The 15,977-nt window shown below is 45.3% G+C and overlaps 1 protein-coding gene across 7 annotated transcripts in view; it reads right to left on the bottom strand.

The window, feature by feature from the left end:
* Window positions 1–15,977, bottom strand: part of SPECC1 (sperm antigen with calponin homology and coiled-coil domains 1) — a 370,950-nt gene that overhangs the window by 230,411 nt on the left and 124,562 nt on the right. Inside the window, exon 1 of one of the 7 annotated variants that reach the window (XM_044001983.1) lies at window positions 12,864–13,245. The exons of the other annotated variants lie outside the window; for them this stretch is intronic. Coding sequence (XP_043857918.1) covers window positions 12,864–12,903 — 40 coding nt within the window. The 5' untranslated portion in view covers window positions 12,904–13,245. Of the gene's footprint in view, window positions 1–12,863; window positions 13,246–15,977 lie in introns of those variants that run through there. 7 annotated transcript variants of the gene reach the window in all.

The following is a 15,977-nucleotide window of genomic DNA, read 5'->3' as shown; positions in this document are numbered from 1 at the left end:
CACCGGCCCTGGATTCAGGAGGACCTGAGTTCAAATTCGACCTTAGACACTTGACACTAACTAGCTGTGTGACCCTGGGCAAGTCACTTAACCTTCATTGCCCCCCCCCAAAAAAACCCCAACAACAACAAAAAAAGACTGTAGGATTCTTTCTTTGTATCTCCAGCACTTAACACTGAATCCTACCATATGTACGATCAGAGATCTTGAGCCGAAAGGCACTCAGAGAACTAAGTGCAGTCCCCTCATTTTGCTGATGAGGCATCTATGGCAGAGAGAAGCTAGATGACTTGCCCAGGGTCACACAGCTAGGAAGAATTTGAACTTGGGTCTCCTTGATGACACATCCCTGGCTCTATCCACTGAGCCTTAGTGTTCATATCTATAAAATGGCGATAGTGAGCCCAGCAAATATGGACCTTACAAGGTTCTAATGGGGATCAAATGAGACAATGTACATTTTCATTAAACGTTTTGTGAAGCCTAAAGGATCATAAAGATGTCAGCTTTTTCATGGTGGTTTGGGTTGCCCAAAAGAAGGAATTACATGTCATGGAATACTATTGTGCTGTAAGAAATGAAGAGCAGGCAGATTTCAGAAAAACCTGGAAAGACTTAATTGGACTGATGCTGAGTGAAGTGAGCAGAACCAGGAGAACACTGTACACAGTAATAGCAACATTGTGTAATGATCAACTGTGATAGACTTAGCTCTTCTCAGCAATGCAATGATCCAAGACAACCCCAAAGGACTCATGATGGAAAGTGCTCTCCACATGCAGAAAAAAGAACTATGGATTCTGAATGCAGATTGAACCCTATTGTTCCTACTTTTGTTTTTGTTTTTTCTTTTTTTTGAGGTTTTCCCCTTTTGTTCTGATTCTTCTTTCACAACACGACTAATGCAGAAATATGTTTAATGGGATTGTACATATATATCCTATATTAGATTGCTTTCTGTCTTGGGGAGAGGGAAGGGAAGGGAGGGAGGGAGAAAAATTTGGAACTAAAAATCTTATGAAAACAAATGTTGAAAACTATCTTTACATGTAACTGGAAAATAATAAAATACTTTTATGATTAAAAAAAGAAGAAGGAAGTCCAGAGTCCCTGCTTTCCCTACCCTCTGCATCTGCTCCACTTTGAATCTACTCAACATCAGAATCCCACTGAAAAAAATTTGTTGGGAGACATCCCTGGAGAGCTTTGGAGCCCAGAGCCACTCCCAGGAGTCTAGGCCTGGATGAAGTACAGGGGAAGTAGGTACCTTGCCACTCCCAGATGTGTACAACTCTGCTAAAGGAGGTGCAGACCCAAGAGGCACACATGGGCATCACTGAAACCTGGGGAGATACATGCCACTCAGGCCTTGTCAGGACAGAAGGACCTCCCTTATCACCATCCCCTTCTGCCTCCCCAAGTCTCTGCCCACCTACTACCTGTCCCTTCCCCAAGTCATCATTGTCCAGAAGTTTTGGAGATCACATCCAATCACCTGGGACCAGGATGGGATCAATTGTTTTCAATGATGGCTGCAAACTAGCCAAATGGTATTTTCCCCCCCTCTCTTCACCTACAAGTACCTTCTTCTTTTTTTCTTTCCTTCTTTCTCCCTTCCTTCCTACCTTCCTTCCTTCCTTCCTTCCTTCCTTCCTTCCTTCCTTCCTTCCTTCCTTCCTTCCTTCCTTCCTTCCTTCCTTCCTTCTTTCCTTCCTTCTATCCTCCCCTCCCTCCCCTCCCTCCTTCCTTCCTTCTTTCCTTCCTTTCCACCTTCCTCCCTTCTTTCCCTCCCTCCTTCCGTCTCTCCCGCCTCCCTCCCAGAATCCCCATGAGTACAAATTTTCAACTGCCACAACAAAGAACTACCAGTCGACACCTGACAGGGATGACAGCCTAAATATGCAGAATGAGACAGACATTGTGGGAAGTGGCCAATATAGGGATTTGTTTTACTTGGCTGCACATCTTTGTTACAAGGGTTTGGGGTTGGGGGGTGGAAAAGACAAACAATAAATGATTAAGTGAAACAAAAATAAAAAAGTTCATGGGATTGTGGATTTGGAAGTGGGAGGGAGTTTCGAAGTCACCAAGTCCAACCACCCCATTGTACAGCTAAGGAAACTGAGGTCCAGAGATGTTCAGCCACTCGCCTGAGGATGGGTGGAAAGTAAGTGGAAGGGCGGGATTTGAACCTGGATCCTCTGACTCTTGAGCCCAGCATCCTTGCTATGGCATCCTCTTTGGTTTCCATGCACAGCAGTATTGTCTGTGCGGCTTCTCTTCACCTCATATGCTCATATCTAGCCCATTCAGTCAATAAACTGAGATTGTGAAGGGGAAGTTCTGAATCAATAAAAGGTTTCAGCCTGGCCTGTGCCTAACACAATTCAAATTCCTTCTTGTAGATTTAAAGACAGAAAATCAGAAAAGGGCAGGCTGTCTTAAGATCATCTACCAGAGGCATTCTCAACCTGGGGTCAATGAAGTTGGGGTTTTGGGGGTTTTTTTTAAACATATTTTGATAACTTTGTTGTTGTTCGGTCTTTTCAGAGTCCTTGTGACCCCTACTTGGGGTTTTCTTGGCAAAGACATTGGAGTAGTTTGCCATTTCCTTCTCCAGTTCATTCGACAGATGAGGAAACTGAGGCAAATGGAGTTAAGTGACTTGCCCAGGGGTCGAAAAGCTAAGAAGTGTCTGAGACTGGATTTGAACTCAGATCTTCCTGACTCCAAGTTTAGTGCTCTCTCCACTGAGCCATTTTGATAACTATTTCAATATAATTGACTTATACCTTCAGGAAGCAGGTAGGTGGTATAGTGGATAAAGCTTGGTACCTGAAGTCAGGAAGACATGAATTCAGATCCGGCCTCAGATACTTCCTAGGCTTTGTGACCCTGGGCAAGTACCTTAACACATCTACTTCAATTTCCTCAACTGAAAGATGGAGATAATAATAACACCTACCTCTTAGGACTGTTGTGAGGATCAAAGAAGATAATATTTGTAAAGCAATTTGCAAACCTTAATGTACCATGTAAATGCTAGTTATTGTTATCCAATGGTTTCCTTTGCGGCCCCACGTCTTTTGTTTTATTCATTTAAAAACCATATTCTGAGAAGGGGCTCATAGCTCTCAAAAGTCTACCACCCAAAGGGAATAAAATACAAAATAAAGAAGCCTTGTAGGCAGCTAGGTGGTGCAGTAGATAAAGCACCAGCCCTGGATTCAGGAGGACTTGAGTTCAAATCCAGCCTCAGACACTTGACACTTACTAGCTGTGTGACCCTGGGCAAGTCACTTAACCCTCATTGCCCTGCAAAAAAACAAACCAACAAAAAACCAAAATATATAAATAGATAGATAGATAGATAGATAGATAGATAGATAGATAGATAGAGAAATAAGTGAGTAAATAAATAAATAAATAAGAAACTTTGTTTTAGTCCTGTCTTTTTTTCTCTTGCACCAAAATGCCTCATCTCTACCCAACCACAGTTTTCACTTGAGTGTCGGAATGTTTTACCTCACTGGAATCTTACTCTAACACACCCAGGGCTTTCATTCCAAGGAACATAGAGTAGACGACCTCTAAGGTCCCTTTGGACTCTGAAAGTGTAGCAGATAAAAGAAAACAGCCATTTTTAGGAAGCCTTAAAATATGGAGACCAACATCAAAGAAAGATTTATTTTCCAGAATCAGTTTCTTCTGTCCACTCCCACCCTGCAAATCTCCAGTCCTTAGGATACTGAAGTTAACACAAATGCTAGGGATCATCCATCCATCCCTATGCCCCACCCCAAGAGCTGGACAGGAGGGGGGGGGAGGTTTATGGAGTGACCCAGGCATGTTTCGTTGTTGCCCAGATCTGTGATTTTATTTCACATCCCCAGTAGCGTCTCCCCAGGCACCTTGCCATCAGCCCTGCTGCTGCATGCATACCCACAGTGACTCCCCACTGTCTCTGGAGAGGAGTGCAATCCAGTGCCCTGTGGCAGCCCTCACCATCCCTGGGACTCAGCAGACCAAAATTCCCTTCCCTCACCACCATTGCCCTGAAAGTGTTAACTCCCTCTGTTAGAACATAATCTAGCTGAAGGTAGGCATTGTCTCCCCAGTGTTCAGCACAGTGCTAGGCACACAGCTCTGACTTAAATGTCTTTTCACTCATTCCCTTCATTAGGATAAGGGAAGTTTCCTAACAAGGAAATGCCCTCAACCCATGAAGGGCAGCAATTTAGAGCCTCAGAGAAGTGCTCAGAGCCTTGAGAGATGAAGTAACTAGCCCAGGGTTACAGAGTCAATATGGGTCAGAGACAGAGTTGAACCAGACTCTGAGGCCCCCTCTCTTATATCATCTCACCTCTCAACCACTCAGGCTTATTGTTAAAGCAGGACAAAAACTGTCCTCCTCCAAGAAAAGTTTGTTGTTCAGTCGTCTCCAACTCTTCATGACCCCTTGGACCACGCTGTCCATGGGGCTTTCTTGGCAAAGATCCTGAAATGGGTGAAATGACTTGCCCAGGGTCACACAGCTGGTAAGTGTCTGAGGCTGAATTTGAATTCAGGTCTTCCTGAATGTAGGACTCAGAGCTCTATCCACTAAGCCAAAGTTTCTTAAACTGTGAGTTGCCACCCCATATGCAGTCAACTGAATGAAAAAATTTGGCAACAGCAAAAGGTTATGTGTATCTATTTTATATACCTATATACCCAGGGTCGTGTAAAAATTCCTGGGCAAGAAGGAATCTCAAAAGGAAAAAGTTTAAGAAGCCCTGCGGCCTCCTTCTGAGAAAATACAAGGGAGGAAAAAACCCAAACCAAAAAAAGGTGGAAAGAAGCAGCTGGCAGAAATGAGGGCAGCTGCCCCTGCTTGGGCCCAGGTGCCCTCAATGCCTCCTCGGGCTCTGCCCATGTCACAAGGCCAAAGACTGACCTGTTTATCTGACTGCTTATGTGACTGCAACACAGACAAAATAAGTCATCAGTGAATTTCCGTGCACTGAGATGACAAAGTTCCATTGCTTTAGGCCATGGCAGGGTTTAGGGGAACAACGGGGGCCCTTTTATTCAATGTTTGTTGAATGAATTCAACTGAATTTGCTTCGATGCATTATTATTAACAACAATGATAATAGGAGGTTTACAAAATATTCTACATCCACCCACCTTGAGATGGGTACTGAAGACATTATTACCCCTATTGTATGGATGAAAAAACTGAGGCTCAGAGAGGGAAATTGTTACCTATCTAGTAAGTGTGAGTCAAGATTTGAACCCACGTCTCTCCTGCTCTGAGTCCAACATTCTTTCCTCTTTACCACTCTGCATTAGAGACTGAGAGAGGGAATCAAGGGAAGGGAGAAAGACTGGAGGAAATGAGACCAGTGGATTAAGCTATTCATAGGAGTGAGGTGATAAAGGCTTGTACTAGGAAGATTTGTGTGAGGCAATTGGGCTTAAGTGACTTTCCCAGGGTCACACAGCTAGTAAGTGTCAAGGGTCTGAAATCAGATTTGAACTCAGGTCCTCCTGAATCCAGGGCCGGTGCTCTATCTACTGTGCCACCTAGCTGCCCCTCGCCCCATGGGATGTTTCGATGAGATGATAGGAGTCCACAACTCCATTCCTTCTGACAAAATGGGGCACCACCAGGCCTTAAGCAATTGTTCTGAAGTGCACTGCTTCCAGTGGTCCTCCATCCAGTGGTCCTCCATGCCTCCGCATCTGCCTGGCCTCTTATCCTCGTGTTGCCCCCCAGCACTATCATCTGACATACCCATGTAGCCTAAGGACCTCTGGGCCTTGCCTTCTGCCCTGAAGAAGAACCTCCTTCTATGTGTGGTCTCTGCTTTTCAGAGTATGAGCTCCTTGAGAGCAGGGACCCGTGTGGCTTCTTCTATTTTTGTCTCCAGCACCTGGTAAGTAAGACCTTACTGAATGCTTTTTCCTTCACTCAATCAGGTTAGGACGGTAGAAATGGCCGGATTTGGGAGCTTTGACCCTGGGAGGAGGGGACCCAGATAAGCAAGTTGAGATAGGCAGGTGATTTAGAACTATGGGACTGAAACTTGGGTGAGAGGTCAGGACTGAGAGCGTCTGGTACCATACAATAGTTGGGAGTTACACATTGTCGACAGCAGAGAGAATGGAGCCAGAATATAAAGAAAGATCAAGGAGCCGAGGCCCAGACGGATGAAGGTCAATCACAGAATTTTAGTTCACCTCAACTTGATTAAGCACCTGCTGAAAAGGGTAAGTGACTCTTTGTAATATTTTCTTCTTAGGGAGGCTGGCTGTAAGGCCCAAATAATGTAATAATGTATGTAAAGTGTTTTTAACCACGGGGGCAGCTAGGTGGTGCAATGGATAGAGCACCGGCCCTGGATTCAGGAGGACCTGAGTTCAAATCCAGCCTCAGACACTTGACACTTACTAGCTGTGTGACCCTGGGCAAGTCACTTAACCCTCACTGCCCCGCAAAAAAAAAAAAAATCTGAACCACTTTTTCTATATTATTATTTTATTGTTGTTACTGTATGCAGAGCACCATTGTAGGCACTGGGAGAGGTGTGAAGCTTAGGCTCAACAAGACCTCTGCCTAATTGAAGTTCAAAGTCTAATAGGGGGATGAGGTCCAAACTTGCGACTATGTATATATGAGTCAATTTCCTGCACTCCCCCGCTCTGAAATTACACGAGATCACATGTGTACATGCACCAGAAATAAATAACTACAATACAAAATGATACATGATCGAATATATGAGAGAAGCACATTCAGAATGTTATATACAAAAGGGGGAACCAACTAGTTGGGTTCTGGAGGAAATTCAAAGGACAAAGAGGGTGACGGAGGGCATTTCTCAGGGGTAGGGATCAGCAGGACCAAAGCCAGAGAGGTGGCCATGTTGGGAAGGTGGCAGGCTGTCCAGTTTGACTAGTGTAACATAGCATCAAGTAGAATGAGCCAGACATAGACAAGGAGGCTGGTGCCAGATTTCAGAGGACCACAGTTGCCTCCCTTCTCTGGGTCTGGGATTTGATGATACCCGATGAATGGTGACATCAGAAACAAGGAAGACACAAGTCTTCTGCTTCCTGGTAGACCAGAATAGCTCTTAGTAGAAACTGTCACTGTTTGTCCTTCATTCTCGAAGAGGACCATGACATTGGTGTGAGGGAGGGCTGTGCAAGGTCACCAGTCTCATTCCCTGCTTCAGAGCCATCTGTGTCCAGTGGCAAGATATAGATCAAGATCCAGCCACTCTGGAGAGCAATTTGGAACTATGGCCAAAGGGCTATAGAAATGCGCATACCCTTTGATCTAGCAATACCACTGCCAGGTTTATATCCCAAATACATCCCCCAAAAGAGAAAAAGCCCTATTTGTACAAAAATATTTATAGCGGCTCTTTTTGTGGTGGTTAAGAATTGGAAATCAAAGGAATGCTCATTAATTGAGGAATGGCTAAACAAACTGTGTGTATGGTGGTGATGGAATATTACTGTACTATAAGAAATGACAAGCAGGATGATTTCAGAAAAGCCTGGAAAGACTTGTATGAACTGATGTATAGTGAAGTGAGCAGAACCAAGAGAACATCGTGCACAGTGACAGCAATATTGTTGGATGAAGAATTGTGAATGACTTAACTATTCTCAACAATACAATGATCCAAGACAATACCAAAGGACTATCTATCTCCAAAGAATCAATAGGGTAGGGGCTGTGGGACTGGCTCCTGGTACAGAAGATTTTCCCAGGGCAGCCCTGGTTCTGATACAGATGTTGAGATGTGTCGTAAGATTTCCATCATGGGGCAGCTAGGTGGCGCAGTGGATAGAGCACCGGCCCTGGAGTCAGGAATACCTGAGTTCAAATCCAGCCTCAGACACTTAACACTTACTGGCTGTGTGACCCTGGGCAAGTCACTTATCCCCAATTGCTTCACTTAAAAAAAAAAAAAGATTTCCATCAGGCTTTCCCTAGATATTCTTTTTTTTTTTTTTATCCATTATAATAAAGAATTGACTAGGATTCAGGAGAAACCTGGGATGGATTCCTGGCTCTAATCATTGACCAGCAAGCCCTTCCAATGTGCCAGGCACTGTGCTAAGCTGGGCATACAAAGACAAAGGTCAAATGGTTCTTGCCTTCAAGGAGTTTACAGTCTACCAAGCAGAAGGAGGCATTCATACAATGTTACTTACAAAGTGGATACAAGGTTGCCTTGGAAGGGAAGGTCCTAGCAGCTGAGAGCGCCAAAGAAGACTTCTTGGAGGAGGTGGAGCTTGAGGTGAGTCCTCAGAGGAAGTCAGGGAGTTGGAGGCAGGGAGGAGATGAGTTACTAACTACGAATCCAGGCAAATCCAAGCCTCTGTTCTCCCTGTTGTGTAAAACATTCATATCCATGGGGGCAGCTAGGTGGCGCAGTGGATAGAGCACTGGCCCTGGATTCAAGAGTACCTGAGTTCAAATCCGGCCTCAGACACTTGACACTTACTAGCTGTGTGACCCTGGGCAAGTCACTTAACCCCCATTGCCTTGAAAAAAAAAACACATCCAAAAAACAAAACAAAACATTCATATCCAGAGAGGGGCTCTCAGCTTGGATGGGTCAGTGATGTCTGCTTGCCCAGCCCAGGACTGGAGAGACTCATCAGCTGATGATGAGATAAAAATAGCAATAATTTAAAAGGATGATCTACATTATTAATTTCCTGCAGGGTGATGAATTTTTCAGCCTTGGCCACTTAACTAAGCACTGGCAGAGGGTACAACCACACCAGCCACATTTAGGTCCTTAGGTACCACTCTCCAGAGAAAAGTGGGAAGGGTCCCTTAAGCAAAGTCTTTTCATGGAAAAGGAATCAGAAAGCCCATCTTATTGTTTATAAGTTTACAATGAAACTTTAAGGAAGCACTAAAGAGAATCTAGATCAAGGGTCTTTAAGCTGGAATCTACCCCGGCAGGGTAGGGTGTCCCAGAACTTGGAGGGGGAAAAAATTACAACTTTATTTTCAATAATCTCTAACTGAAATTGAGCAACAAAGGGGCCATGAGACACACAAAAAGATCAAGAATCTTTGGCTCAGATGTTTGTGGTAAGTTGATCAATGATGAAACCGAATGCTGCATAATTATGATGACCAAGTTTGCCTTGGAAAAAGAAATATAAGAATGAACTTCCACATGGTACTATGGAAAGAACCCTGGACTTGGATTCAAATCCCAGCTCTACTACTTCCTACCTGTGTGACCTTGGTCAAATCACTTACCCTGTCTCTGGGCCCCAGAGGAATTTGGATTAGCTGGCTCTAAATCTATGATCCTACAATTTCTAATTTGTAGAGGTGGGGGAAGCATAACACTGCAAATGCTGTCAGTGTCGAATGTGGGGGTTGGTTTTTATTGTGCTGGTTTTAATCTTTTTTCATTCTTTCTCCTAAGTGATAGCTTTCTCTGTGAGGAAGGGGAGTAGGGCTTAGTTGGAAATGATGATGACATGAAAAAAGAAGCAAACAACATTTTAAATAAATTAACCAATCAACAAACATCCCTTATCGAGTATCCATTGTGTCCTTACCCTTTAAATTTTCCATAGGATCACTGATTTAGGGATAGAAGGGATCTGAGAAATCCAGGCAGTCAAAGAGGCAGGATTCTAACCCATTTTCCCCAACTCTAAATTCAGGGAACTTGGGGCTCTTTCCCACTGTACCACAATGGCCATCCACTGGGCTTCAAGCTGAATAAACTAAGAAACAGCAATACTAACAACTTGCTCTGACTTTGGACATTTCTAACCATGATGATCAAGTCTTGTCATATCTTTCATAAAAAGCAAGGAATGGAGATAAGCTGTTTTATAATAGACCTGACATGGCAAGTCCTGGTGGTAGAGATTTATCACTGAAGGATTTTGTGTTTCTAACCACCTGCTTAAATGACCTTATTGCCAGGATCTGAATTATGTGCAAGGGTTATTCTGCTCCAGGGAAGTTTATGGGCTGAGGAAGGAGTTGAAAAGAAGCTGTGGGGGGCAGCTAGGTGGCGCAGTAGATAAAGCACTGGTCCTGGATTCAGGAGTACCTGAGTTCAAATCTGACCTCAGACACTTGGTACTTACTAGCTGTGTGACCCTGGGCAAGTCACTTAACCCCCGTTGCCTCACAAAAACAAACAAACAAAAAAAGAATTACAGCCTCTTGCACACAATTCCAATTAGAATAAAAAAAAAAAAGAAAAGAAGCTGTGCCTTCCACAAACTATGTGCTTTTCATACAGTTAACAGGTAGAGGGTCAGGAAGACCTACAGTTAACAGGTAGAGGGTCAGGAAGACCTGGGGTTCAAGTATTACCTGGAACATATACTAAATGTGTGACCGTGGCCAATGACTTAACCTCTAAGTATCCCCAGCAATTCTCTAAAACTACAAGTTACAGACTGTTCCTAGAAGGGAATTTACATACTGAGAAGTGATCATTAAAGTGATGAAATTTAAGGTCCGGATCCTCCTCTTTGCTTCCCCCATTCTCTCTCTCTCTCTCTCTCTCTCTCTCTCTCTCACACACACACACACACACACACACTCAAAAAACCTGTCACAACTCTAAGTTTGTGATCTTCTTATATAATATATTCAAAATCTTAGATCTCAGTCGGTCAGGATTTTACAGTTAAGTATCTTACTCACTCAAAAGGCAATCTTTCATGGTTACTATCTGTTTGACCTTGGACAAGTCATAACCCTCCTCCCCCCTCCACCCTGGGCCTCAGTTTCTTCATAAGCATATGGGGGTTGTTACTAGGTGGCCTCCGGGGTCCCTTCTGCCTCAAGATCCATGATCCCACAAAACCAAATTCTGAGTAATTACAAGAACCAATCTTGGTCACAGGAGAAAAGATAATGTAATACCCTCCCCCTTACAAAGATGGGGGATGGGGCTCCAGGGGCAGAATGTTGCATCCATTTTCTGGCTTTGTCGCAGTAGGGTTATTTTTGCCTAATTATTTTTTCTATATTTTAAAGGAGGGTTCAACCATACCCAGAAATAGTTGTGATACAAAAACAAAAGACATAAACAAATATTTTTAAAGAAAGGAAAAAAGTTTTAAAAATTAAGAGGTTATTAGTTTCCATTAATAAACTTGGGAAATGTGTTCTATAGAAAGCAAAGACGTGTCACCTGCCACTTAACTCCCATGAAGTTCTTTCCCTGAGTTGGCTATTGAATGCCTTGATGTTTAATTTTCCTAGCTAAATTTAATCTGTGAGGGGCGGCTAGGTGGCACAGTGGATAGAGCACTGGCCCTGGAGTCAGGAGGACCTGAGTTCAAATCCAGCCTCAGACACTTAACACTTACTAGCTGTGTGACCCTGGGCAAGTCACTTAACCCCAATTGCCTCACTAAAAAAAAAAAATTAATCTGTGACCTTCAGCCAAGTGACAGTAGGAAAATGGGTTTTTAATTTTTTAAAAAACATTTTCTAAAAGTATAGTTCCTTGCTCATTATCCACATCTGTGTCAGGGTGCAACCTATACCAGGTAATGAAAACCAGAGACTGAATGACCCTCTGACCTTCCACTAAGATCTGAGTTTCTTAGAGAGTCGAAGGAAAAACAAAAAGCTAGATAAACCAGAGAAATCTAGGCGATACAGAAATAGAGCCAGTATTCTGAATAGGACAGTCCCAATTCAAACCCTTGGCTTGTCTCAGAGGAACAAACAGAGGGCTGAGAGTTCTCCACCTTCTAACGAACTTGGAGCGCTTAATATGCAACTGATGTCCTGCAGGAGGGACAATGGAAAAGAGAACCCCTGCAAGGGCACACTTTCTCATTGCCAAGGCCTAGAAAGTTTGAAGCAGCTGGCCTTCCAGACAGCAGGCTGGGAGCAGAGAAGCAGCTAAAGTCCTGGCGAAAGAGTATCACACACTGGATTCCACAACATGCTCAAGTCCAGGCCGGAGAGACTGACAAGTTAGAGTCTACAAGCCCAACTGGAGAAATTAATCAGTTAAGAGTGCATGATATCTACAAGCCCAGGAGGGAGAGACTGATCAGTTAGATTTCATTAAATGTACAAGCCCAAGTGGAGGGACTGACCAGTTAAGATTTTTTTGAATGAAATGTACAAGCCCAGGTGGAGAGACTGACTAGTTAGACCCAGTGAAATGTACGAGCCCAGGAAAGAGATCAGTTAGATTCCATGAAATGTGCAAGTCCAAGTGGAGAAAGTGATTAGTTGGAGTCCATGAAATGTATGAGCCCAGGTGGAGAGAGTGACAAGTTGGTTTCCATGAAATGTACACCTACTTTAGAACTTTGAGGATAGTCCAGCTGGCTTTCCCAGCTCCGGCAGAGCACGGCACCCCAGTAGGGGGTGGGAAACCTCTCCCAATCTCCTTTCTCCTTAGCTGGAAGAGGGCAAGCTGATCTCAGAGACACCCTTCCTCAATGCACCACTTCAGGAAGAGCCTGTCCTCTCAGGTAGGAGGGTAGGGGCGTGTGTTCATAAATACTCTGCATTTCCTTGTCCCAAGGTAAGGCAAAGGTAGCTTCCGAATCCCGCCGAGAACCGTCCAAACAGCCCTCCCCACCTACCCCACCCCTAGTCCTGCCGGGGAATCTCAACCTCTCTGCTCCAAGCGCCCAGGAGCTGCTAAAGTGCCTTCAAGGCGCGAAATTGACCAATTCAACAGTAAGGAGTAGGGTGGGGGAGGGAGAGAAAGAAGCAAACCGGAGCAAGGCAGCCCCTAGGTACGGTTCCCGGTCGGTATCCGTTGCAGCATTTCATGCCCAGCTAATGCAAAGAGCCTCCCTTCCCCAAGCCAAGGCTAGCGCGCACAGACCTTGTTCCAGCTCCTCTGGGCGCCCCGATTGATTGCCCATCTCCAGCCAATTCCAACCGCAGCTCCTCGAGAGATCGGTTAGGGCACCCACACCCTGCTCATGGTCCGGCTTCCCAGGCAGCCCCGCAGCCCGGCTGGCTCCTTCCTTTCTGCCTCTGGGTGTTTATGCTCCAGTCCAATAAAAGAGTCGGCTGCTTCCTAGTTCCTGGCACCGGGCGCGGGGGCTGCCCCTCATGCTGGGGCAGCTGGGCTGAGCCCTCCTACCTCATTACAATATTATGCACCGGCCCTGGGCTCGGCCTAGGCAGCGCTTAATTAGCCGGCGGAGTGCTGGAATGAGACAGGGAGAGGGAGAGGGAGAGAGGTAGGCGTGTGCGTATGAGTGTGTGCGTATGAGTGTGAGTGTGTGTGTGTGTGTGTGTGTGTATGTGTGTGTGTGATTCCAGCCGGGCTGTGGGCCACGCAGAGGCAGCCGGTGCAAACTGCAGCCCCAAGAGGGGAGAGAGGGAGAGAGACAGGAAGAGGGGAGAGTATGAAAGAAAGCAGGAGACAAAGGGCAGGCGGAGAGCGATGGCTCTCAGGGTGTGTGTGCGCGCGCGAGCTTGCGAGGAAGCCGGGGAGGCCCCGAAGAAGAAGGGGACCCCGGAACGGACAAAGGGGAGGAGCGGAGTTCAAGTGGAAAGAGTCCCGCTTACTGGGGAGTCACAGTCTGTAAATACTGACTAAGCGCCTACTGTGTGCCAGTCACTGTGGGATATAAAAAAAGAAAACAACAACAAACCACCACAGCCCTTGTTCTCAAGGAGCTCACAGTCTAAGGGGGAAGACATTTCGCAAACAAGCACGTCAGGATCAAACAAACTGGACCTAGGGCCATTCATAGGCAAAGAAGACTGAGTATTGGAAGGGATCTTAGAGGTCCCAGGCCCAACTCCCCCATTTTACAGATGAGGATCCTGAAAGGCCAAAAGGTTAAGTGACTTGCCCAAGGTCTCAAAGCTTCTATGTGTCTGAGTCAGCATTCAAACTCCTGACTCCCAAGTCCCCTGGTTGCTTCAAAGTACTGGTTTTCATTCGGTCCTCTGAAACTCTGGGTCAATTACTTCAGGTCCTGGGGTCCTATCTGTCAAATAAAGGAGGAAGGCCTCTGAGGTCCCTCTCCAACCCAGGAGCCTCCTAAGAAAGTAAAAGTATTAAGCAGTCTGTGCCTGCCAACCTTGGGTGAGGATCCTATTTACCTGCCTGAGGGTTTGACGGTAAACTGCCCGGCGATTTTATGGAGGAACTGTTTGGGACACCGTGAAAATCCTTGGCAAAGCAAAAGCAACAAAGAAAAGCTTCCTCTAGAGCCTGGACCACTGGGTCCCATTCAGCATTTAATTGCAGGATGCTTTGGATTGTCTTTAATTATTCCATATTTGTCTGCTTAACTAGATTATAAACGCCTGAAGGCTCATAAAGAGTCCGCGCTGGACGGGAATCTGGAGCTCTTCTAAGATCTCGCCCTCCCCCTCAGTTTACAGAGAAGGAAATTGGAGCCCAGAAAGGGGAAAGCGTGAGCCCAAGGGAAGGTAGTAAGCAAACAGAGCTGGGATTTAAATCAAGTGCTGCTGCTTCCCCTGAAGCCTCTCACAGCCTCAGCCTCCTTAACTGCTCTGCAGCATTGCAGCATCCAAGGCTTCTGACCACCCCCCTCCTTCTCAAAGTGCTTTCTTCCCTTGGCTCAGATCGGTGACACTGCTTCTCTTATCTTTCTGACTGCTCTCTCTCTCTCTTTCTCTTTTCATCTCCTTCTTTTTCTCTTCCTCTCTGTCTCCCCCTTTCTCTGTCTCCTTGCTACTATCTCTAGCCTCTCTGGGCTTCACTGGGGAGTGGGAGGGGGGATGCTGAACTACCTAAAATCTTGTGTCCCTTCCAGCTAGCTCTAAATCTGTGATCCTAAGCATTCCCCCCAAGCTAGTAGACACTAGCTGTGTGACCCTGGGCAAGTCACTTCACTGTTTGCCTCTGTTTCCTTATCTGTGAAATGAGCTGAAGAAGGAAATGGCAAACCTCTCCAGTATGTTTGCCAAGAAAACCCCAAATGAGGTCACAGAGAGTCAAGCACAACTTAGAAATGACTCAACAAGAAGAAGCATTACCCACCCCCCCACCCCACCCCACCCCACCCCCACGGTTTTGTCTTCTCTTTCTCTCCTTCTGGAGATTTTATCCACTCCAGACTTTAAGTATCACCACTCTACAGATGATTCCCAGATCTTCAGTCCAACTGTGTAAACCTTGGCACCATAAAATGAACATAACCCAAACCCAACTCAACAGAGAATCAAAATCTAGAGAAGGAAAGGACCTTAGAGGTCTGGTTCAACTCCATATCTTCCCTTTCTCCCTTCCTTCTTCCACCAAATCTTAGCTCTTCTTCCTTTTGTTGTTGAGTCATTTTTTTTTTTCAGTCATGTCTGACTCTCTGTGACCTCGTTTGGGGTTTTGTTTGCAGAGACATTGGAGCTATTTGCCATTTCTTTCTCCAGTTTATAGATGAGGAAACTGAGGTAAACAGGGTTCAGTGGCTTGCCCAGGGTCACGTAGCTAATAAGTGTCTGAAGCTGGATTTGAACTCCTGCCTTTCTGACTCTAGGGTGCTCTAATCCAGTGTGCCACCTAGCGGTTCAGTTGCACAGGTTAAGTAAATGGTGGATCCAGGCTTCAAACTCACGTCTTCTGATGCCAAATTCAGCCTTCTTTCTACTATACCTACTCTATATACAGTCATAGAAAGTCAGAATTGTAAAGATATAAGACTTAGAACTGGAAAGAATTCTCAGTGTTATCTAGACCACCCCACTCTTTTTACACAGGAGACTTCCCTAGGGCTGTGTGACTACCACTCACAAACCGAGCTGGTATTTGAACCCAGGTCTTTGTGATTTCTAATCTTGGGATCCAGTGCATTTTAAATGATTCCATATCGAAAAATAAGTTATCTGTAAAGTGACTTGCTCCTCAAGTGAAGTCTATGGCAGCCTGGCATAGGACCTCCAAGAAGTAGCCAGCACTTCAGACCACAGACGGGAAAAAATTTGCCGCCACAACTGGCATGAATTAAAAACTAGC

The sequence above is a fragment of the Dromiciops gliroides genome, chromosome 4 (assembly GCF_019393635.1).
Source record: "Dromiciops gliroides isolate mDroGli1 chromosome 4, mDroGli1.pri, whole genome shotgun sequence".
In the NCBI taxonomy this organism is placed as follows: domain Eukaryota; kingdom Metazoa; phylum Chordata; class Mammalia; order Microbiotheria; family Microbiotheriidae; genus Dromiciops; species Dromiciops gliroides.
Note: the sequence above shows the minus strand (reverse complement) of the source record. Positions and strands in the feature narration are given on the sequence as shown.